The 23,739-nt window shown below is 41.2% G+C and overlaps 1 protein-coding gene across 1 annotated transcript in view; it reads left to right on the top strand.

Annotated features, from left to right (window-relative positions):
• Positions 1-15,211: 15,211 nt before the first annotated feature.
• The window catches only part of Gcc2 (GRIP and coiled-coil domain containing 2), a 44,329-nt gene continuing 35,801 nt past the window's right edge, over positions 15,212-23,739 (top strand). Inside the window, exons 1-5 of the mRNA XM_029570646.1 lie at positions 15,212-15,342; positions 15,561-15,611; positions 16,804-16,888; positions 18,137-18,204; positions 22,364-22,468. Coding sequence (XP_029426506.1) covers positions 15,337-15,342; positions 15,561-15,611; positions 16,804-16,888; positions 18,137-18,204; positions 22,364-22,468 — 315 coding nt within the window. The 5' untranslated portion in view covers positions 15,212-15,336. The remainder of the gene's footprint in view (positions 15,343-15,560; positions 15,612-16,803; positions 16,889-18,136; positions 18,205-22,363; positions 22,469-23,739) is intronic.

Raw genomic sequence — 23,739 nt, 5'->3', positions numbered from 1 at the left:
AAGGAAGAATGCTGTTTCTATTTAGACAAGACAGGGGCAGTCAGGGAATCCTTGACCAAGTTAAAAAAGGACCTGGAGAGGAGGCACAAGGAGTATGAAAATAATGAAAGCTGGTTCGAGTCTTGGTTTAAGCATAGACCATGGTTTACAACCTTCCTCTCGGCCGTCGTGGGGCCACTAGTCATCTTACTGTTAATAGTCACAATTAGTCCATGCATAATAAATAGGTTGCTTAGGTTTGTTCAGGAGAAATTTCACACTGTCCAACTCTTGGTCCTTCGCCAAAAATAACAAGCCATGGATACTGATGATCAAGTCTGATCAAGAAAAAGGGGGGAAATTGTAAGGAAAAAATACAGAGGAAATCAAAGATTGAAGAGAGAGAGAGAATTTAATAGTACTTAAGTTTAATTACTTCATTGCTTATAACTTCCTGGGTAAGAGCCACTCAACTCTGGTACAAGGCTAGACTGAGACATAAGGGCACCCGGAGATAAATAACAGGATGTGGGCTGCCGCCCCAGGGTGTAACCCGTGATAAGTCACGTAGGCATGTGAGGGATAACAGAAAGCGGTCAGAAATGCTTGTGTAAATAAGAGATTACAGAAATCAGGAAACTGACACGTACCACCCAGAGGGTGACACACATGAATTGGCTTAAATCTATAGGTTAGGTATTTTAAAGCTATTGGTTGTGTGAAAATGCACGGGCTCTGGTACAACGGCTGTGAAAATCCTATATAAACATTGCCTGAAGTTGCTTCAGGGTCGATTGCTCTAACCAGGCCTGCGTATCTTGGGAGGACGGTCGACCCCAGCTAGCTGGCTTAATAAAGACTTTGCTTGAATTACATCTCCATGCTTGTACATATTGTTTTCCTGGGAAGCCCACGGAGTCTCGGACCCTAACACACTATATTGATGATTTTATGTGGATTGGATCCAGTGAGCAGGAGGTAGCAGTCTGGATTTGTTGGTAAAGCATGAGAGGATGGGAAATAAATCCAACCAAAATTTAAGGGCCTTCTACCTCAGTGAAATTTGTAGGTGTTCAGTGGTGTGGAGCATGCAGAGACATTCCTTCTAAGGTGAAGAATAAGTTGTTGCACTTGGCCCCTCCCTCCACCAAGAAAGAAGCAAAACGCTTGGTGGACCTGTTTGGATTCTGGAGGCAGCACATTCCTCATCTGGGTGTGTTACTACAACCCATATATCAAGTGACTCAGAAAGCAGCTACCTTTGAGTGGGGCCTGGAACAGCCCTTCAACAAGTTCAGGCTGCTGTACAAGCTGCTCTGCCCCTTAGGCCATATGATCTAGCAGACCCAATGGTGCTTGAGGAATCAGTGGCAGATAAAGATGCTGTTTAGAGTCTCTGGCAGGCCCCCATAGGGGAATTGCAGCAGAGGCTGTTGGAATTGTGGAGTAAGGCTTTGCCTTCATCTGCAGAGAACTATTCTCCCTTTGGGAGAGAGCTCTTAGCCTGCTATTGGGCCTTAGTAGAAACTGAACGTTTGACAATGGGCCACCAAGTCACCATGCAACCAGAGCTGCCCATCATGAGCCGGGTGTTATCTGCCCCCCCCAAGCCATAAAGTAGGCCATGCACAGCAACAATCCATTATCAAATGGAAGTGGTATATACGTGATCGGGCCCAAGGAGGCCCGGAGGGCACAAGCAAGTTACATGAAGAAGTTGCCCAAATGCCTATGGTTCCTACTCCTGTTTCAATGCCTCCTGTTCTGAAGCATGCACCTATGGTTTCATGGGGTGTGCTCTATGATCAGTTGACTGAGGAAGAGAAGACTAGGGCTTGGTTTACAGATGGTTCTGCACTCTATGCAGGCACCACTCAGAAGTGGACAGCTGCAGCATTACAACCAATTTCTGGAACAACCCTGAAGGACACTGGGGAAGGAAAGTCTTCACAGTGGGCAGAACTTTGGGCAGTGCACATGGTCATGCATTTTGCTTGGAAGGAGAAATGGCCAGAAGTAGCCAATGGCTTGCCTGGATGGTCAGGGACTTGGAAGGAGCATGATTGGAAAATTGGTGAGAAAGACATTTTGGGAAGAAGTATGTGGATACATCTCTCCAAATAAGCAAAGGATCTGAACACACTTGTGTCTCATGTAAGTGATCATCAAAAGGTGGCTTCAGCAGAAGTTCAATAATCAAGTAGATCGGATGACCCACTCTGTGGATTGTCAGCCTCTTTCTTCAGCTATCCCTGTCATTGCTCAGTGGGCCCATGAACAAAGTGGCCATGGTGGCAGAGATGGAGGTTATGCATGGGCTCGACAGCATGGACTCCCACTCACGAAAGCTGACCTGGCTACAGCTGCTGCTGAGTGCCAGATCTGCCAACAGCAGAAACAGACACTGAGCCCCCATGTTCTTGTTTGTTTCTTCATTGCTGTGACAAAATACTCTGACCACTACCAACCTGGGGAGGAAAGGGTTTATTTAGCTTACATATCCCAGGTCACAGTTCATCTGGGAGCCCAAGGTAGGAACTCAGGGCAGGAACCTGGAGGCAGGGGCTGGAGCACAGGCCATGGAGGAGTCCTGCTTACTGGCTTGCTTCCTTGGCCCCTGCTCATCCTGCTTTCTTATGCAACACAGGCCCACCTACCCAGGGGTGGCACCACCCACAGTGGGCTGAGCCATCCCACATCACTCATCAAGAAGATGCCCTTCAGACATGGCCACAGGCCAGTCCAATAGAGGCAATTCCCCTATTGAGGCTCCCTCAACCCAGGTGTGTCAAGTTGACACTAAATCTAACCAGTACACCCCGATATGGCACTGTTCCCCATGGAAACCAACCTGCAACCTAGTGGCTGGTTGACTACATTGGACCACTTCACCTTGGAGGGGACAGCATTTTGTTCTTACAGGAATAGACACTTATTCTGGTTATGGATTTGCCTTTCTTGCACGTAATGCCTCTGTCAACACTACCATCCAGAGACTTACAGAATGCCTTATCCATCATCATGGTATTCCACACAGCATCACTTCTGACCAGGAAACTCACTTCACAGCCAATGAAGTGCAACAGTGTGCCCATGGTCATGGAATCCACTGGTCTTACCATGTTCCCCACCATCCTGAAGCAGCTGGCTTAATAGAACAAAGGAATGATCTCTTAAAGACACAGTTACAGTGCCAATTAGGTGGGAATATCCTGGAGGGCTGGGGCAGGGTCCTCCAGAAGGCAGTGTATGCTTTGAATCAGCATCCAATATATGGTACAGTTTCTCCTATAGCCAGGATTCAAGGGTCCATGAATCAGGAGGTGGAAGTGGGAATGATTCCACTCACTATCACCGCAAGTGACCCACTAGGAAAAATTTTCCTTCCTGTACCCTTGCAACTTTGCACTCTGCTGTCTTGGTTCCAGAGGAGGGAGTGCGTCTGCCAAGAGACACAATAAATATTCCCTTGAACTGGAAGCTAACACTTCCTCCTGGCCACTTTGGGCTTCTGATGCCCTTAAGTCAGCAGGCTAAGAAAGGAATAGGAGGGGTGATTGACCCAGACTACCAGGGGGAAATTGGACTGGTTCTCCACAATGGAGGTAATGAAGATTATATCTGGAAGGCAAGAGATTCCTTAGGGTGACTTTTTGTGTTACCATGTCCTGTGATTAAGGTCAATGGGAAACTGCAACAACACAATCCAGACAGGACAACAAATGGCCCAGACCATTCAGGGTGGAAAGTATGGGTCACTCCTCCAGCAAAAGAGCCAAGACCTGCAGAGGTGCTTGCTGATGGTGGAGGAAATACAGAATGGGTAGTAGAGGAAAGTAGTTACAAATACCAACTTAGGCCGCTTGACCAGTTGCAGAAATGTGGATTGTAACTGACATGAGTAGTTTTGTCCTATTTGGTTAAGTATAGGCTTGTGCATGTATACACATATGTTAAGCAGATACTTGAGTTATTCTTTTTTGAATGTGTAATTCAGATAAGTGTTAAGTGGTTAAGTGTTGTGAACCTATATGATTATATTGAGTTATGAGACACTAAAGGACTAAGCATTCCTTGAAAATCTTATCACCTACTCTAAGATGTATAATGCATTGGTCATTGTATGATGGGATAGTTATATCACGTTAGGTGAAATTATGACCTCAACATTGTTTTCATTTGAAAGTTGAGCATAACAGAGAGATGCTATTGGGTATCAAGTTGACAAGGGGTGGACTTGTGATGGCTAATCCTGGGTGTCAACTTGACTGGATCTGGGATTAACTGAAATGAGAGATCTTCTTGATTGGATCATCTGAAGCTGCAAGACACACCCTAAATGTGGGTGTTACCTTCTGATGGCAGCCCGTATAAAAGGCCAAGGCAGAGGAGAACACCTGGCTTCTTGCTGCTTGCCTTCTCACTGGTGAGTTCGTCTTACTGTTGTAGAGTGAAGACTAGCTGATCTTTTGGAATTCATCAGAACTTCAGCCTCATTCAGTGTGGTGCAGCCATTGTTGGACTACTCAGACTCTATCCTGTGAGCTAAGCTGATGAATCCCTCTACATATATATTCATTCTACCGGTTCTGTTTCTTTGGAGAACCCTGACTAATACAGACCCCAAAGAAAAGTAGCCAGTTTCTTGGCTAAAAGTCAAAATGTCTTTCGGCGTCTTAGCAACATACTCTTTTCCAAAGGCCAAAAACATCTAAAGTATTTGGGAGCTTGTATCTAATACTTAAAAGGTTTTAGGGATACCTCTTCAGAGGGGGGGATGTTAGAGTAGCCAAAAGCCCCATAAAAAGTCAATCAATCAAAGAAAAAAAAGAATCATTAATGAAGACTCTGGTGTGGAGGTGTTTGTTTTGTTGTTTCTGATCTCCCTCTCCCATACCCCTCACATGCATATACATACACATTGTTATAGTTGGCTCTTCTAACATGAAAAAATTTGCATTATCTTCTTATAGTCTATAATATTGTTTTAAAATTTAGCTTTATAGCTGCATGATGTGATGTATGGATGTAGTATTTAATTTATGAAACCATTTTCATACTGCTGAATATTAATGATGTAGATTATGAATTTTTATAAATGTGATTCTTTTAAAAAATAAAAAACTAAAAAAAAAGAGGTATGCTATTTGCCTTCAGTTATGAGGAACAAAATCTGAAGAGATTGAGTCATTAGAGTGAATGAAGAATGGGGTTGTTACCAGCTGAAAGTCAGAGCCTGTGCCCCCTACAACTCTAATAAGTAGGTTTAGCCACTGGTCCTCAACAAACCGATTAAAAGGGCCAGATTAATGGTAAAAAACAGAAAAGAAAGATTTATTCAATGTGGCCACATTGAAAACAGGGATAAAGAGATCCACTGACTCCCCAAGTCAATCTCCCGGATCCTGAGAGGAAATTAAGGCTTAAGTAGAGGGTCAAAGTTGTGCTTTTCTAGGCAGTCCACCCATCACTGACTCATCATTGTTTCTTTTTCTCAAGGTGATCTGACAAGTTGTAACCTTCTTTCTGGGAAGACAAATTCTCCCCACCTGGCTAGCCCAAGCTTTAGCCTTTTTCATCTCCCAATATGATTCCTAAGAAAATTCTGGTTTCTTGAGGTTCGTTGTTTCTATAGTCTGATAGCCAAAGTGAGAGACGTGAGTCTCTCTCTTTTTTAATCTTTCATTTATTGAATTTTTGAGAATTTTGAAAATATATTTGATCACATTCAGGATCCTTCCCCTATAACCACCCACTTACTACTCCTGCCCAATTTCATGTCCTCTGTTTTTTAAAGGTCTATTTAGGCTACTTTATGTCCCCAATTGCTCTTCAGTTTGTGTCCATCCCCTGGAGCCTGGTCAACCCACCCAGCTCATACCCTTAAAAAAAAACAAACTGACTCTCCCTCTCCCAGCAACTATCAGTTGTCAATAGTTCCTCAGCTAGGGTTGGGGTTTCTTACCTGCCTCCATCTCTCTTTGTTGGGAATTTTTCTGGCTTGAACTGGTGTAGGCCTTGTGCATCCTGTCACAATTATTGTCCATTCATATGAGTAACTTCTCTGCTGTCTGGAAAACACTGCTTCCTTGTAATCATCCACCATCTCTGGCTCTTACAGTCTTTCAGCCCCTTCTTTTGCAATGATCCTTGAACCTTGGGAGGCAAGGATATGATATATGTGTCCCATTCAGGGTTAATCACTCTGCAGTCTCTTGTTCTCTGCATGTTGACTAGTTGTTAATTACCATCTGCTGCAAGAAGCTTCTCAGATGGCAGATGAGTGATGTGTGTTCGAGGTCACCCTGGTCTACACAGGGAGCTCTAGGCCAGTCAGTGCTACAGAGTAAGACGCTGTCTCAAAAACCAACAACAACAGAAAAAAAGACCAAGTGAAGCCACCCTTACTAACACGGGCTTCCCTCCCTATAACCTTGATGAATGTGCCGATTTGAATGAGAATGTCCTCTATAGGCTAGAGATGTTTGAACAGCCCAAGAAAGAAAAGCATTACACGTGTACTCCATATCTTACCCTTATTCCCAAGGTAAAAAGCCTGGGAGCCTTTGTAGAAAATCCTGGACTTATGTAAGGTCAAGTAAACTACAAATGGCAGACTTTAGGACCCTGTGCTGCCTGAACCTGGTGAATGTGCAGATCCAAGTATGCTGATCCAGGGGCAGTCATCTTCTGGTTCACAGAGCCTTTTTCCAGTACCAAGAAGTTTATTGTTTGGGTCCCAGGATGGATCTGGATTTTTTTGTAGTGGGTCCCTGTGAATCTGTGTAGAACTCCCAGGTCCAGCTATCTCAAAGTGCTAGTTCTCATTATGCAACACTTTGTTGGGCTTCCTTACCCAGGCACAGAGCAGGAAGGGATCTAGGCGCACTTTCACATTCTCAACTCCTTGGCACTAAAGTGGCAGGAGAGAAAGAAAGAAATGCAATTAGATCCCCCACAGTCTAAAATTTGTTCTGTTTCCAATTGAAAGGAGAGCATAAAGGAGAACTAAGGTAGAATAAATTGAAACTCATGCCTGTAGGCACGGGGGTCAGGAAGATGGAAGATAAATAAGGTAAAGTTAAAACTGGAAAAATAGAAGTCTGTTCTTTTTTATGTATGTTTTTATTAAATTTTCGTGCATTTCATACAACAAATCTCAATTGTATTTAGATCTTCTCCCCCATTGCGCACTCCCCATAGTCCTCCCACCAGATTTCGTGCATTCTGTCATACATGTTAAGGCCTATCCAGTCAAGCTTTTGTTCCCAGAGATCAATTGGTACAAGTTCATCCACTGGCTGCTAGTCAGGCTATCTAGAGTCGGTCCCTTAAAGAAGATCAACTCTCCCTCACTCAGCAGTAACAGTTCTTCAGCTGAGGTTGGAGCCTGCTGCCCATTTCTCCAGTCCTATGCTGAGTTTTTGTCTGATTAGCCTCCATGGGTCTTGTACCTGCTGTCACCATTGCCTGCAAGTTCATATGAGCAAGCTCCCACAGGCCTGAAAGCCTCTTTCCCTATGTTCATGCACCAATCTTGGTTCTTACAACCTTTCTGCCCATCTTCCACAATGGTCCCTGAGCCATGAGTGGGTGAGGCTTAATATATAAGTCCTGTCCAGGGACACAAACTCTGAAGTCTCTTATTATCTACACCTTGGCCAGTGGTAGCAGTCTGTGTGCATCAAACTCTGTTGCATGAGGAAGCTTTGCTAGAAAGAGTTTAGGCATGCATTAGTATTCTGTCTACCCCCTGTACCACTATGTTCCATGAGCCTTAGGAGTAGAGGTTCCACTATAGATATGTCACTTAGGGCCAGGCATCTCTCAGACATATATTCTCTGTGTATGACCATTTATGGAACTCTGTAGTGGCCTCCATCTGTTGCAAAAAGAAGCTTCTTTGATGAGTGGTGAATAGTATACTTGTCTGTAATATAAGGATCCATATTTAGCATACAGTAAGAACTCTCATTTGTCTAAGGAAATGACAGAAAGGGTTTTCTCTAGGATCTATGACCTCTCTAGCATGTGTATTTCACTATGTTTACAATGCCAAACAAGAGTTCCCTCCCACTGAGCAGGTTTTAGGGCCAATTAGATAGTTGTTGATTACCCCCAAGACAAAAGTACCACTACTGACTGCACTACTATAGTTTGTTGTGCCCATCATTGTTGTGATTATTAGGCTTTAAAGCTGGGGTTGGACCATTGACTGATTTTTCTCCTTTAGCAGTTTGCATAATTTCCTCTAGAACTAGGAGAACCGGTCTTCAGGGAGGAGGCTTCTAGGTCAGTTCTGGCTCCATTACTTCTATGTCCAAAGTATGTCCTGTCTGCAGCAATAAGGTCTTAACTTCTAGAAGGTAATCAAGGCCTGTGGCAATAGCCTGTGTTATTTTGGACTACCCTTATGAACAACTCAAAAGGAAGCTTCTCCTGTCTGACACTGTTTCTTATTATATAGCCATCAGGTGTATACAAAGACTCATGTTCAGATATTGTATATATATTTTTGAATAGGCTTTTAAGCTAACATAATTTCCTCTGGGGTTTTTTTTGCACCACTTAAGATCTCTCTCTCTCTCTCTCTCTCTCTCTCTCTCCCCGTATAACTTCCCTCATCCCTCCCCAATTAAAGTACCTCCTTTTTACCCATTTTCCTCTTGATAATACTTGTCTCTTATTATCTCCCCTCTCTTGAGCTCTTTCTTCCCCTTTACCCCCATGGTTTTTGTGCCAGTACCATGTTGTTTTAATGACTTAACGACTTAAGCTCTCTAATATTGTTTGAGATCTGCTATGGTGACACCACCCACACCACCCCCAGCATTGCTCTTTTTGCTCAAGATTGCTTTGGCTATCTGGGATCTTTTGTGATTTCATATGAATTTTAGAATTTTTTTTCTAGTTCTGTTCTGTGAAGAATGTCATGGGGATTTTGATTGTCATTACATTCAATCTATAGATTGCTTTTGGTAGAATGGTCATTTTTATATAATTTTAATTCTACCAATAAGTGAATATGAGAACTCTTTCAAACTCCTGGTGTCTTCCTCAATCTCTTCAGAAATTTAAATTGTTCATTGTAGAGATCTTTAATGTCTTTTGTTAGGTTTATTCTTAGATATTTCTTGAGGTTGTTGTGAATGTTAGCGTTTCCATGAACACTCTCTGATTGCTTGTCATTGGTATAAAGAAAGGCTACTGACTTTTGTAAATTTTGTAAATTGATTTTGTAATCTGCCACTTTGATGAAAGTACTGATCATTTCTAGCAATTTTCTGGTGGAATTTTGGGAATCTTTTATGTATAATATCATGCTTGCAAATTGGGATAATTTGACTTCTTCTTTTCCAATTAGTACCCCTTTAATTTGCTCCTCTTGTATTATTGCTCTAGCAAGTATTTCAAGCACTATATTGAAAAGGAGTGGAGGTAGTGGACAGCCTTGTCTGGTTCCTAATTTTAATTGGAATGCTTCCAGTTTTTCTCCATTTAGAATAATGTTGACTATGGGTTTGTTATATAGAGGTATGTTCCCCCCAGTCTAATTCCCTCTAGAACTTTTAACATAAATGAATGCTGGATTTTGTCAAAGGCCTTTTCTGCATCTATTGAGATGACCGTGTGAATTTTGTCTTTCAGTCCATTCATATAATTTATTCCATACATGAATTTACATTGAACCATCCTTGCATCTCTGGAATAGTCAATTTGGTCAGGGTGGATGATTTCTGATATGTGTCTGTATGTGGTTTATGAGTATATTTTTTAAGAGTTATATGTTCATTAAGGATATGGGTGTATAGTTTTCTTTTTTGTTGTTATTATGTCTTTGCCTTGTTTTGATATTAGAGTGATACTGGCTTCATAGAAGGAGTTTGGGAGTTCTCTTTCTGTTTCTATCTTTTTCAATAATTTAAGTACTATTGATTGTAGCTCTTTGAATGTTTGGTAGAATCTTCTGTGAATCCATCTGGGTCTGGGATATTTTTAGTTGGAAGATTTTGTATTACTGTTTTAATTTCCCTATTTATTATGAGTCTGTTTAGGCTGTTGATCGCTTCTATTTTTAATATTTTGTTTGCTATTTTTATTTACGTGTATGAGTGTATAACCTGCATGTATGTAAGCTCACCCATGTTGTACAATACCCATGGTGGTCAGAAGAGGGCATCCGATTCCCCTGAAACTGGAGTTCCAGTTAAAGATGGTTCTTAGCTGTCATGTGGGTGCTGGAAATCAAACCCAGGTCCTCTGCAAGAGTAGCCAGTGCTCTTAACTACTGAGTCATCTCTCCAGTCCCTGTTGATCTCTTCTTGATTTAGCTTTGGTGGTTTCCATGAATTTAGAAAATTATCCATTTCTTTTTAGCCAGGCATGGTGCATGCCTTTAATCCCAGCACTTGGGAGGCAGAGGCAGGCAAATCTCTGAGTTTGAGGCCAGTTTGGTCTACATAGTGAGTTCCAGGACAGATGGGTCTACAAGGAGATTCTGTCTCAAAAAAGCCAAAAAAAAGAAAGAAAGAAAGAAAGAAAGAAAGAAAGAAAAGAAAGAAAGAAAGAAATTCATCCATTTCATTTAGACTTTCAAATTTAATAGAGCATAGGTTTTTAAAGTATTCCTTTATAATGTTCTGGACTTTTTGGTGTTTGTTGTAATGATCACTGATTTTACTAATTTGGATTTGCTCTTTCTTTTGGTTAACTGGACTAAGGGTCTGTCTGTCATTTTCAGCTTTTCAAAGAACCAGCTCTTAGATTCATTGATTCTTTGTATTATTTTGTTTCTGTTTCATTAATTTCAGCTCTGATGTTTGTAATTTTTTTGTTGGTGGTGGTGGTGATGGTTTTCACTTTTTTTTTTTGGTCTTTTTGAGACAGGGTCTCCCTGTAACCCCAGATAGCCTGGAACTCACCATGTAGACCAGGCTGGCCTTGAACTCACAGAGATCCACCTGCCTCTACCTCCTGAGTGCTGGGATTAAAGGCATCCACCACAAAGGCTGGCTCTGTTCTTTTTTTTTTTGGTCTTTCTGAGACAGGGTCTCCTTGTAGCCCCAGCTGGCCTGGATCTGGCTACGTAAACCAGGCTGGCCTCGAACTCACAGAGATCCACCTGCTTCTGCCTCCCAAGTGCTGGATTAAAGGCATGTGCCACCATGCCCGACGGATTTTGTTTCTTAATCCATTCCACTAGCCTGAGTCTTTTGACTGGGGAGTTGACAGCAGTGATACTTAAAGTTATTATTAAAATATGTGTTGGTTACTGTCATTTCAATTTGTTTGTGTTCTTGGTTCTATTTTGTTTTTCCATAATTGTACCTTCATTTATTTTCTTTCTGCAACCTCTTGGGTATAGTCATTCCTATTTTCAGTCCTTTGTAGTGCTTTAAGTATTCTCTGAAGGGCTGGTTTGGTGGACATGAATACTTTCAGCCTATTTGTGCCATAGAAATTTTTTCTTTACCCTTCAACAACGATAGACATTTTTGCTCGGTAAAGTATTCTGGGTTGGCATCCATGGTCATTTAGAACCAGAAGTACTTTGGTTCAGGCTCTTCTGGCTTTCAAAGTTTGCACTGAAAAATCAGCTGTAATTCTGATGGGGTTTCCATGATACATAGCTTGTTTTTCTCTAGCAGCTTTCAGTGCCCTCTCTTTGTTCTTCACATTTAGTGTTTTTATGGGATATGCCATGGGGAATTTCTTCTCTGGTCCTGTCTAACTGGTGTTCTGTGTGCTTTATATCTGAATAGGTATGTCTTTCCTTAATTTGGGGACTTTTTCTTCTATAATCCTCTTGACTATCTGGTCAATGCTATTGACCTGAGATTCTTCTATAACATATATATTTGATTTTCTCATGGTGTCCCACATTTCCTGCATATTTCATTCATGTGGGGTTTTTCTTTTTTTACATTTTTCATATTCTTTGCTTGAGCAATCCAGTTCTTCAACTTTGTCATCCAGTCTTGGTATTCTGTTTTCCATTTCATTCATTCCGTTTGTGAGCTTTTCTCCTGTCATTTCAAGTGGATTTACTGAATTTTTCAATTCCATCTTCATTTTGGCTTGTGTTTTCTTCACTATTTCTATCTCTTTTGTGAATTCATGCTTCAAGTACTGCATTGTTTTTGTGATTTCATTCAGCAGCATATTTGTATTTTCTTGAGCTTCAGGCAGGAGTTTATGCCTATCCTCTTTGAGTTCTTTGAGTTGTGTGTCAAGTTCTTTGAGCACGTTTAGGATTGTTCTTTTAAATTCTGTGTCCTGGGGTTCCTCTGGGAAATTCTCATTGTAGTACACTTTTATATAACTAGTGAGTTTTGTTAGGGACATAGTCTCTTGGTTTTTTCCTATAATTTGTTTCTTGCATTGTTATTTACTCATGGATTTCTTTTTTGGTTGTGTATCTGATATGAAATTCTATTCTGCCTTTGCTTAGTTCATGTTTGGTTCTGTTTATATTGTTGATATAGTTGGGCTGCTTTTTTACTCAGGTATGAATAGTTGGTGTTTGCCTTAGTTTCTTGCTTTTGATTTTTTTATTGGTGGGTCAGGATGGTTCCAAGCTGATTAGTGTGAAGTACTGGTGGGGGGCAAAGGGAATTCAAGGATATGGGGTCCAGTGCTGGGTTCTGGTAGGCTAGTGAGGAGGTCTCAGGTAGGAAGATCAAGAGGGATTCATAGAGCTAAAGGTGATGTGGGATGTAGTAGGTAGGGCCTGGGTCAGGAAGTTAGTCCAAAGATTTGAAGTAGAAAGAGCAAAGGAAGGCCCAAGCCCAAGGCAGGGTAGAAGGCAGGTCCCTGACAGGCAAATCAAGAGTGGGGCCAAGGACAGGGCAAAGGTAGAGACCACCTGAAGAGGATCTAAAACTTGGCAGAGTAGGTAAGAGCCCTGAAGCTAGAGAACGCAGCTAGTCTGGGTGCCCAGGTCCCAGTGGGCTGGGGGCTAGTCCAGAAATCTGAGGTGGGAAGAGCAGGAGCAAGCCTAGGCCCAAGGCAAGATGCCAGGACAGTGTGCAGAGAGAGACTGGAGCTGCTCAGGGTGCGGGGGAATCAAGGCGCAGTGGATGGGCTCTTACTAACCAGGGTAGTAGGCTGGTCTATGGCAGGCAAAAGAGGAGGGGGACCAAGGTTCAGACAGAGATGGGGACAACCTGTGGAGAGTCTAGCAAATGAGACAGAATAGGTGTAAGCCCTGAAGTTGGAGCAAGGCTGGTCTTAATACTCACCCTCCTTTAATTCCCATCAAATGTAACAATATGGTACCAGAAACTGGGTATTTTGAGTTCAAAAGAAGCCTCTCTTCTCTCCTTCTATGGCCTTAAACTCAGGAGATTGGGCACAAGACTCTCATGATAACACAAAACTTCCACTGAATAATGGCCCCTGGGTTCTTGTCTTGCAAATTAAAAAAATTAAATTTGCAGACCACAGAGAGTGAGATGTAAAATGAAATTTGCAGCCCACGGAGGGTAAGATTTAGAAAGAAGTTTATGATAATAGATTCAACAGATGAGCACTTAGAGAGAAGACCGGGCTCCTGTACAGCAGGAGTGGGTCCCAGGAAATAAGGTACCATCTGGGAGATGGTTTTCATTTGTTTACTTGCTTGTTTGAGACAGGATCTCCCTGTAGCCCCAGCTGGCCTGGTACTCACTATGTTGACCAGGCTGGCTATGATCTCAGACAGATCTGCCTGCCATCTGGGAAATTTTTTTTTTTTTTTTTTTTTTTTTTTTTTGGTGTTTTTGAGACAGGGTCTCCCTGTAGCCCCAGCTGACCTGGAACTCACTATGTAGACCAGGCTGGCCTCGAACCCACAGAGATCCACCTGCCTCTGCCTCCCGAGTGCTGGGATTAAAGGCGTGCACCACCATAAAGCACTTATGGCAGGAAATACAGTGTGTCATATAGAGGTCAGCTGGTCAGTCCAGCAGGCCCCACCACAGTTTCCAGGTTCCTCCTCTCACTTTCAGATCTCACCTATGAATTCCAGGCAGAGGTGCTCATTTAGGAGGGATAACAATGAACCAAGAACCAGAACTCTTCAGACATTTCTGGCCTGTAGCAAGGACATTCCTGGAAGTGCTCTTTTGGGATTCCTTCCCTGCCTGACTACTTTCTACTTCCCATTCTCATCAGCCACATTGGGAAGTGAGACAAAGAGATCCAGTGACCCTTCCAATTCAGTCTTCGGGGTCCTGATATGGGTTTAACAGGTTTAAGGAGAGAGCCAGTTTTGCACATCTAAGAAGTCCTGGTCAAGGTGTGGTCCTGTCCATCACTGACCCACCAGTTTCCCCACCTGCAAGGTGCTCTGACAAATTGTAAATCTATTTACATGAAACAAACTCCCAGCATTTGGCTAGCCCAGGCTTTAGACTTTTTGTTCTCCCAGTAAGAGACTCCTGAAGATACTCCAATTTCTCAGGATCTGATGTTTCAAAAGTCTGATAACTAAAGGGAGAGACGGATGTGGGTCTTTAGAATATCCTCCCTGCCAGGCAAGCTGGATACCAGATGATATGCTGAAAAACATTCCATTCAGCCAAGTCTATATATGTAGGCATGGGTTACCTCAATCAGTAAAAGAAGTTAGCACTAGATACATAATTAGGGAGCTCAGGAAGTTTTCCTGAATAAGCAGAAATAAGGTTTGGAAACAAAAGTTACCAGGAAAACTGCATCTTAAAACCAAACCTTCTGGGAAGAATGATCAACTGATTAGAACTTGAATGACTGTGGAATTTGGAACGTTAAAGGTCCAGAGCCTAATTACCATTCATCTTGGGCCTTCTTTACTTTATCCCCCTAAATAGCCACTCCTAGTCGCGGGGTAGAGCCTTAGAATAAGGTTTGGAAACAAAAGTTACCAGGAAAACTGCATCTTAAAACCAAACCTTCTGGGAAGAATGATCAACTGATTAGAACTTGAATGACTGTGGAATTTGGAACGTTAAAGGTCCAGAGCCTAATTACCATTCATCTTGGGCCTTCTTTACTTTATCCCCCTAAATAGCCACTCCTAGTCGCGGGGTAGAGCCTTAGAAGAGCAGAGCTTCAGGAGGCGAGGCGGGAGGGGCGGGGCGACGAGGGGGGGCGGCGGGAGGGCGGGGCGGCGGCGGGGGGAGTGCGGAAAGCGGCGGGGGAAGAGGCTGCGTCTCTCTCCCAGCGAAGCCAGGCGGGCCGCCCAGGAAACCGCCTCCTGGACATCGAGGAGGAAGCGGAAGTGCCGCCAGCGTAGCTATGGAGACGCGGGGGGCGGAGCTGCCTCGGCTGCGTGACCTTTGACTGCTCTCCTACGACAGCGGCAGAGCCGCTGGGACTCCAGCAGAGGCTGCGGTGATGGAGGTAAGTGAGTTCTCGCAGTCCCTGGCGGGCTTGGCGCTGGGGGTCGGGGGAGCCGGGTCGCGACGACACACACCCGCGGCGGTCCAGACTCCTGCAGCCGGGGTGCGGCGTTGGCCCCGGGAAGCCCGCCTCGCTCCTGCCTCCGGGGAAGGCTGTTGCCTCCTCGGGGTCTGCGGCGCGTCTGGCGCTGGCGACGTTCTGGCGATTTTGTCTTTCAGGATCCTGTTCCGGATGGGGTGGCGGCCGCCCCCGGGACCGGCAAGTCCAAGGTGAGGGGGGTGCTTGACCCGGTGGCGTCCTGCAGCGCTGAAGGCGGATGAATTGCAAAACTTTGACGTAGGCTTATTTAAAAGAAATACGATTTCTTCAGGGATTTCCATTTTAATTTTCAGTCACCCATTGCGTTCCTCTTCTTTTTAAAAATTTCCTGGATATGTAAGCACTTTTGGTTTGCTTCCTGCACCATGTTAGCACTGTGCAGAAGGATCCTGCTGTTTTTCGAAAATGTAAACTAGACTGATGTAAGAAAGTTTATACCATTCTGCAATGAAGGGAGCGGCAACTTAGGATAAGGATCAAGGAACTATCCTGTTGGCTGGAGTCGGTGATTGAATAGGGTCATTCTCCTGTCCAATGTTTAACGTTCAAGGATTCTGAAAGGTACTGTTTTACTACCAAGATTTACTGTTTGCATACCGAGTTCCACATATTTACCTAGGTAAATGACACAGTTCTTTCCTTTAAGCTTCATGGCAATTTTGAAATAAGAACCTTTATTATTCTCATTTTACAGTTGAGAAAACAGACCACAGTGGTTAAGTAATTTTCAGATTAGCCCAATATTTTAGTTGAAGCCTAAACGTTACCTAATTCACCTTTGGACATAGTTATGCCTAAGTTTTCTTGTGGCCAGGCTTTCAGCTTGGAAAAGAATGAATTTCACAGCTCTAAAAAACCTTTACTGTTATTTCCAACCCTTCACTTGTACAGTTAACAAAAATTAATAGTATCTGTTAGAGTTTATATGCTGCTGTTTTAGTTTGATCTTGTTATGTCTAATAAGTAGTCATTGTTGACGTTACATTTGTTATTTTCTAAAAGTAATTGGCTTAAATATTTACTTAGAATGTTTTTGGTTTACTAATATTTTGTATATTATTGTTATTTTATGTGTATGAGTGTATTGCCTCATGTATGTAAGTGCAGCTGTATGCTGCAGTGCCCACAGAGGTCAATAGAGGACATCAGATCCCTGGAACTGTAGTTACAAATGGTTGTTAGTCACCATGTGGGTACTGGGAACCAAACCCAGGTCCTCTGCAAGAGCAGCCAGTGCTCTTAACTTCTGAGCCATCTCTCCAGCCTGAAATGTTTTTGTTTTAAGGCAGGCATTACAATTCTTTTTTGTGGCATACTGGAAATATGAGTTACAACGACTTGTAATATGACTTCACCTTTCAGCTGGAAATGTTGCCTAAGGAAGAGCTCATCAAGTTTGCCAAGAAGCAAATGATGCTGTTGCAGAAAGCTAAATCAAGGTGCACAGGTACTGGCTTCAGCATAGTTCTTTAAATTGTACATTAGTTGGTTGGTTTTCATTTTTCCATTGATTCCAAGTACATGACAATAATGAAATGTTGCTTATTTTATTCTATTTATCTCAGATTTTTTCATTATTATTACTTTACCTGTCTGAACTATTATACTTTTTTTCTTAAAATAAGATCTAAGATCTTGATATGAAGCCCAGCCTAGCTTTAAACTCTCAGTCCTCCTGCCTTAGCTTCCTAGGATTACTGGCGTGCACCACCATGCCTAACCCTGCACTTACTCTTGAATAATTGAAGCGAGGAGTATTTTTTAAAAATTGTAAAATGAATTTTTTTAACTTCACACTTTATTTAGAAGAATCTATAATCCATGTGTTTTCTATAGAAGTCAGTTGAAATACTTAGAGACATAAAAACATATTCCTGGAAATTTGATGTGCGTGTACCTGCTAAAATTGATCGATTCCCTAGTCAGCGTCCTTTTTACCCCAAAAGGAAAATGATGTTAGTGTCCTTTATTAGTATTATTAGGTGAACTCTTAAATTCCCATTAACTTAAAATTTTTAACTGCCAAGATTTATCTTCTTACCAGAACAGATCTAATTTATGTTTTAGAGGTTGGGCCAGCTTATAATCAAGAAAACAACTTACTTGGAAAGATGCCCTAGGCTCCAGAACTAGATATGAATTGATAAAATATGCAGATTAACATTTATAAGCTTAGTTAACATAAGTTTAGTTACTGCTTTAACATTATACAGTAAGAAATAAATATTTACAAACAAAATAATAGAATGTCTAGGACATGCTTCAAAGTTATCCAGATAATTGGTCACAGGAGTACACATCCCTAGTCCCAACTACTCTGGAGGCTAAGGCAGAAAAATCACTTAAGTGCAGGAGTTCAAGACCAGCTTGGGCAATATAGCAAGACAGTCACACATGTGTGGATGAATAAGAAAAGAGGGGAAGGGAAGAAGTCAGTACAATTTTCCGGTAAAACAAAATTGACTGTGTGTTAACTGCTAAAGTGGGGTAATGGGTACTTAAAGACCAGTGCTTCCATTCGAAATTTCTCTTACTAAGAAAAAAGAAAAGGAATATGGTTATATAGGTGAACTTAATATTTCTCAGAGTGCTTCTTAAATATATTCTAACTTATAGGCTTGAGGTTTTTCTTAGAATATACTTGTCAGTTTAGTAATTTCTTAATTTTTAAACTGGAATCTTTTTAATTATTTAGAATTAGACAAGGAAATTGAAGAATTGAAATCAAAACCTGTTGATGGAGGAACTGATGATATTATTAAGGTAATGAAATAGTTGTGAATATTGCTTTTAATTTTTATTTACTTATAGAAAATGTCTAGTGATAAATAGACTCTCCTTGAGGACTGTCAGCCTGCTAGAGGTTCTTGCTTTCTGTACATGCCATCACTTCCTTTCTGGTCTTGGTTAAGCTTTTTACTTCTTTGACTCACTGTAGAGAAGAAAGGGGTGGGGGAAGCTAATGATGTTATCTGAAACAAGTAATCTGTCTCTTCTTCCCACATACTGCCTAACTACAGTTATTACTTCAGATTTGTCCTGCTCTTACCCACTCAGAAAACCTGGTCATGTGTCAGACTTCAGTGATCTGCAGATCTACAGCACTGGACATGACTACTGACCCAGATTTGACAGCTGCAGCTCTAGCTGCTGGGGGGAAATCATCTTGACAAGTTTCACGTGTCATCTCAACCTGCCAGATCCCCTCTACTAGGTTGGGGGTTAGTGGCCCCACCAGTTTCTGGGCCATTTAACTTTAAAGAGGCTCTCTTCCCTCTTCCTTTTATCCACCTGTTTCAATAACCACAAACCTGTTGGTCTTCAGCATATGACTCCAGTGTGTATCTTTCTGTTTGCATGGCTCTCCTGCTTCCTGAAGCCTTCTGTCTCCTGCAAACACTGGCATGAACACTTGGTCTGGAATTCTCTGGGTCTCTTGGAGAAACTGGACTTTTAACAGTGATCCTCTGAATGTCTACACTGTTTTCCTGCACTGTACAGCTTTTTCAAGGTCACTTGCCCAAACTCACTTTCTGGGTTAACATCTCATTTTGATAGAAGACATGTTTCTTTTGGTTCCAAGAATAAATGCGTGGGATATAAATTTTTGTACTGTTCTGTATTTTATAAAGCCCTTACTCTATTATCCTATTTGATGAATAGCTATAACTTCATACTGAATTTCACATCTGTTTTGTTTTTGTTAAATAGGAAACATTTTCTTAATCATTTCACATAAGAAGTTCAGTGATAAGGCAGAGTCATAGGGAGTCTTTGGTCTCCCAGTGATGTTGTCAAGACAGACAGTCTTTGTTCCTGTGTCCTCATTCTGTCAACCTGTGAGCTTAGGGAGTCTAGGTTTTAGCTCTTTTAGTGTCTATAGAAGAGGCAGGTGAGGAAGAATGGTTGATTATAGAGGTTGAAAGAGGCAGGCTAGAGTATGCAGCAGAATTCTTGGAATGCTCATCAAGAATTATATTTTCATTCCAATTTTCTATTTTGTTTAGAAATGTCATTTTTTTTGCAACTATATTGAAATTTCTGTTTGGGGGTTAAATGTTTAATTTCAAAGAGGTCTCTTGATATAGTACCTCTTCTCATTTATCTTAAAGATTTAACATGTTCTATCTTAGGAAATAAATTTATGCTATATTAAGAATTATTTCATTTGCATTCTGTTTCTTGCTTGGTTATATATGTTAAATATGTATTTCTCCAAATTTGTGGCTTGGCTTTTCACTTCTTATGTCTTGATGAACAAAAAAATCTTAATTTTAATATAGTTATATCACTTTTTAAAATCATGCTTTTAAAAATATATGGGACCAGGCATGATGGCACATGCCTTTAATCCTAGCTCTCGGGAGGCAGAGGCAGGCAGATCTCTGTGAGATCAAGGACAGCCTAGTCTGTATAGCAAGTTCTAGGCCAACTGATGCTACAGGCTACCTTGTCTCAAAAAAGAAAACTAAAAATGTATATGAATTATATATTTTTGTAACCCATCCACCTGATGGCACCACCAATGTATTGAGTAAGTGCTTTGATTTATGATTTCCTTTTGTTCTGTGACTTCAAAAATTCCATATAACCACTTTGAAAAATGGAAGATGTTATTCAAGGCAACTTGAATTATGTTCCCTTCCCAGACTGTGGTCATTTATATTGGCTCAGAATAAATTATCTCTTACTCCCTTGGAGTGGAAAAAAGAGAGAGAGAGAGAAATCCGTATTTATAACTCTTCTTTGACCTCCTATTTAAAAGAATTTAACACCAGGTATGGTAGCATGCACCTTTAATCCCAGCTCTCGGGAGGCAGAAGCAGGTGGATCTCTGCAAGATCATGGCCACCCTGCTTCCCATTGTGACTTCCAGGTGGGCTCTGACTAGGGAGATCCTATCAAAAAAAAAAAGCATTTTAAAGCTGTTTTTGACATTTAATTCTTAATTCATCTGGAGTTGATTTCTTGATACCTGAAGTTTTCATTGATATCAAGAACTGAAAAACTTGTCAATGGTTGGAATTGCATGAATTTGTAAAATTTTATGACCCCCCCCCGTGGAAGTACTTCATGTCTCTTTTGATAATATTCCTACTCTGTGTTCTTTGACACCATTGTAATTGAATTATGTTTTCTAATTGCTTGCTACTAATAATCCATAATGGAAAACTTATATTCTTGTATCTACTAATATCCAAAATGGAAAACTTTTATATTAATCTTGTATCTAGCTATGTTTCTGAATTTCTCAATTGTTTCTAATTCCCTGTGGGTTCTTCTAGGCTTTGTTTGTTTATTCTATAAGTGCTCATGTGATCTGTAAACAAATTTTCCTTTTTAATCTTTCTTTTTTTTAATATATATATGTATTTATGAGACGGAGTCTCCCTGTAGCTCCAGCTGGCTTGGAACTCACTATGTAGACCAGGCTGGCCTTGAACTCAACAGAGATCCAACTGCCTCTGTCTTTCAAGTGCTGGGACTAATGGCGTACCCCACAACGCCCAGCTCTAATCTTTATGTCTTTCATAATCTGGTTCATTTTTTTCTAATACTATCCTTGCCTTTTATTTTTCCATTCCTATATTGAAATTTCTGTTGGTGATTACAGTCTTTTATTTATTTATTTAGTGTGTGTGTGCATGTGCGTGTATGTGTGTGTGTGTGAGAGAGAGAGAGAGAGAGAGAGAGAGAGAGAGAGAGAGAGACCTCTGAGTTCTTTCATCAACCTTGGTAGAAGGTATCTGTTTTGTTCCCTTTTTTTAAAAAAAAAGAACTGACTTGGGGTGTTAATCTGGTTTGATTTCATTAACTTCTCTTTTCACTCATTTTCTATAGAGTATAAAACTTTTTCTTAAAAGGAGAAGGATAGATTATTTCCTTCATGTTCTTGAGATGATTCCCTATTCAGATTGTGACCCAGGCACCCATCCATCTGTCTGTCTGTTTGTTTGTTTGAGACAGGGTCCCTGTAGCATGAGCTACCATGTCTGGCCCAATCCTCAATATTTTTGAATATTTGCTTTTATTGTTTCTTTAATTTCTTTATATTTATTTAATTATGTGTGTGGAGGTGGAGTATGTGCATGTGAGTGTAGGTACCTACAGAGGACAGAAGAGGGCATCAGATTCCTTAGAGCTGGAGTTACATGTGTTTGTGAGCCTCCCAAATGCAGGTCCTCTGTAAGAGCAGTATATGCTCTTAAATGCTGAACCATCTCTCCAGTCCCCCATCCTCAAAGTTTGAGACCCACCTCATCTCCCGTGACAATACCTCTAATTTGTTGGGAGGCAGGGTTGGCTTTTTTTGTTTGTTTGTTTTCATAATGCCAGGAATGGAACCCAGCCCTCAGACATGCTAGGCAAGCACTCTACTACTGAGCTGTATGCCCTTAGACCCTGGCATCGCCAGTTCCTGAGATCTTGTCTCTGAAAACTGTTTGCTACCACCTTCTTATATGTGTTTCCCTACACAGACCTTATGTTACAGTTTTGTCTTTCTGATTCAGTTTACTTCCCTTCACTTTGTTTTCCAGAAATGTGTTGGAAATTTTTCATGTCATGGACATCTTTTTTCCTTTTTCCTTTGTTCTTAATGTTTATACCTTTTTGAATCATTTATTCTTTAGCATAATTTAAACAAGGTAGGAATCTAATTATTCGTATATAATCAAGCCACCGTGTTTTAGTTTGGGGTTTTGTTTTTGTTTTTTTTTTTTTTTTTTGGTCTTTTTGAGACAGGGTCTCCCTATACCCCAGCTAGCCTGGAACTCACTATGTAGACCAGACTGGCCTCAAATTCACAAAGATCCGCCTGCCTCTGCCTCCCAAGTGCTTGGATTAAAGGCAAGCATTACCATACCCAGCTGCTTCTGTGTTTTTTAACTTCAAGCAAACAAATCGTCTCATTCCAACATAGGTATTAACTGAACGTCTGGATGCTATTCTTCTGGAAAAAGCAGAGACTGAGCAGCAGTGTCTTTGTCTAAAGAAAGAAAATATGAAAATGAAGCAAGAGATTGAGGTAAGACAATGCTTAATGTTCTTTAGTTGTTATTAAGTTATTGTATTCATGGATTTTACAGCTAAGTAAATCTTATCCAACCAAGTATGGGGATACATGCCAATACTTGCGAGGCTGAGACAGGAGCATGGCAAGTTCAAGGCCAGCCTGGGATATATTGTAAGGCACTGTCTCAAAAGGGAGCCAAACAAGATGGCTTAGAAGATAGAGGCACTTGCCACCAAGCCTGATGATCTGAGATCAGTCCCTAGAACCTTCATGGTAGAAGGAGAGAATTGACTCTCACAAGTTGCCTTCTGCCCTCTCTACATAGCACACATACCTCATACCCCCACAACACAAATACACAATTTAATTTTTTAAAGGGTATTTAATCCAGTCTGACTACATTTAACACAAAAAAAATGTCAGCCCTTGCGGCCTGGGCCTATCCTTCCTGCTATGTAGGAGACTAAAGGATGAAGTTCACAAGTACAAGACCAGTCTACACTACAGAACAAGTTTAAGGCCAGCTTAGTAAGACCCTGTCTCCAAAAGCAAAAGGGCTAGGAATATAGCTCAGTAGGAAAGTACTTGCCTAGTGTGTGGAAGCCCTGGATTCATTGTCTAGTACAGTTAAAAAATACAGAAATCAGGCAGTTCTGCTACAGTGGAGCTAACAGTTACATCCTATGTTGTTTAATCTTTTCTTACAGCCATAATGTCATTCTCTAATGAAAGTTTTTATTATGCTTATTGTTATGTATATTAGTGTTTTGCTTGCATGTATGTAAGTGTACCACATATGTCCAGTGCCTCTTGAGGCCAGAAAAGGGTGTCAGATCCCGTGGAACTAGAGTTATAGATGGTTAGCTGCCATGTGAGTACTGAGAGTCAAACCCAGGTCTTCTGGAAGAACAGCAAGTGTTCTTAGCCACTGAGCCATCTTTCCAGCTCCTCTAATAAAAAATTTTAAAACAAGCTTTTCACATCTCTAAATACCATTATCTGTTCAGGTTTATGATTTTGATAGCACATTTTTACTTTCTTGTCTATAGTCTATAAAGTTTGGGCCAATTTTCTCCCCAAAGTCTCTTACTAGTCTATTCAGGAACTATAACTTGAAGCTTTATGACTTACATAATTTATTACCTTTTAAAAGATAATTAAATGCAGATGTTTCCTAGTAGTTATTAATTTTTGTGTTAATGATACATATTGTCCTACTTAAGGTAGGCAATGCCTAAGCAAAAGTCTTGAAATCTCAGTGTATTTCTCTAGGTTCATTTGTG

This window comes from Nannospalax galili, unplaced genomic scaffold (genome assembly GCF_000622305.1).
Source record: "Nannospalax galili isolate Female #2095 unplaced genomic scaffold, S.galili_v1.0 scaffold323, whole genome shotgun sequence".
NCBI lineage: Eukaryota > Metazoa > Chordata > Mammalia > Rodentia > Spalacidae > Nannospalax > Nannospalax galili.
Note: the sequence above shows the minus strand (reverse complement) of the source record. Positions and strands in the feature narration are given on the sequence as shown.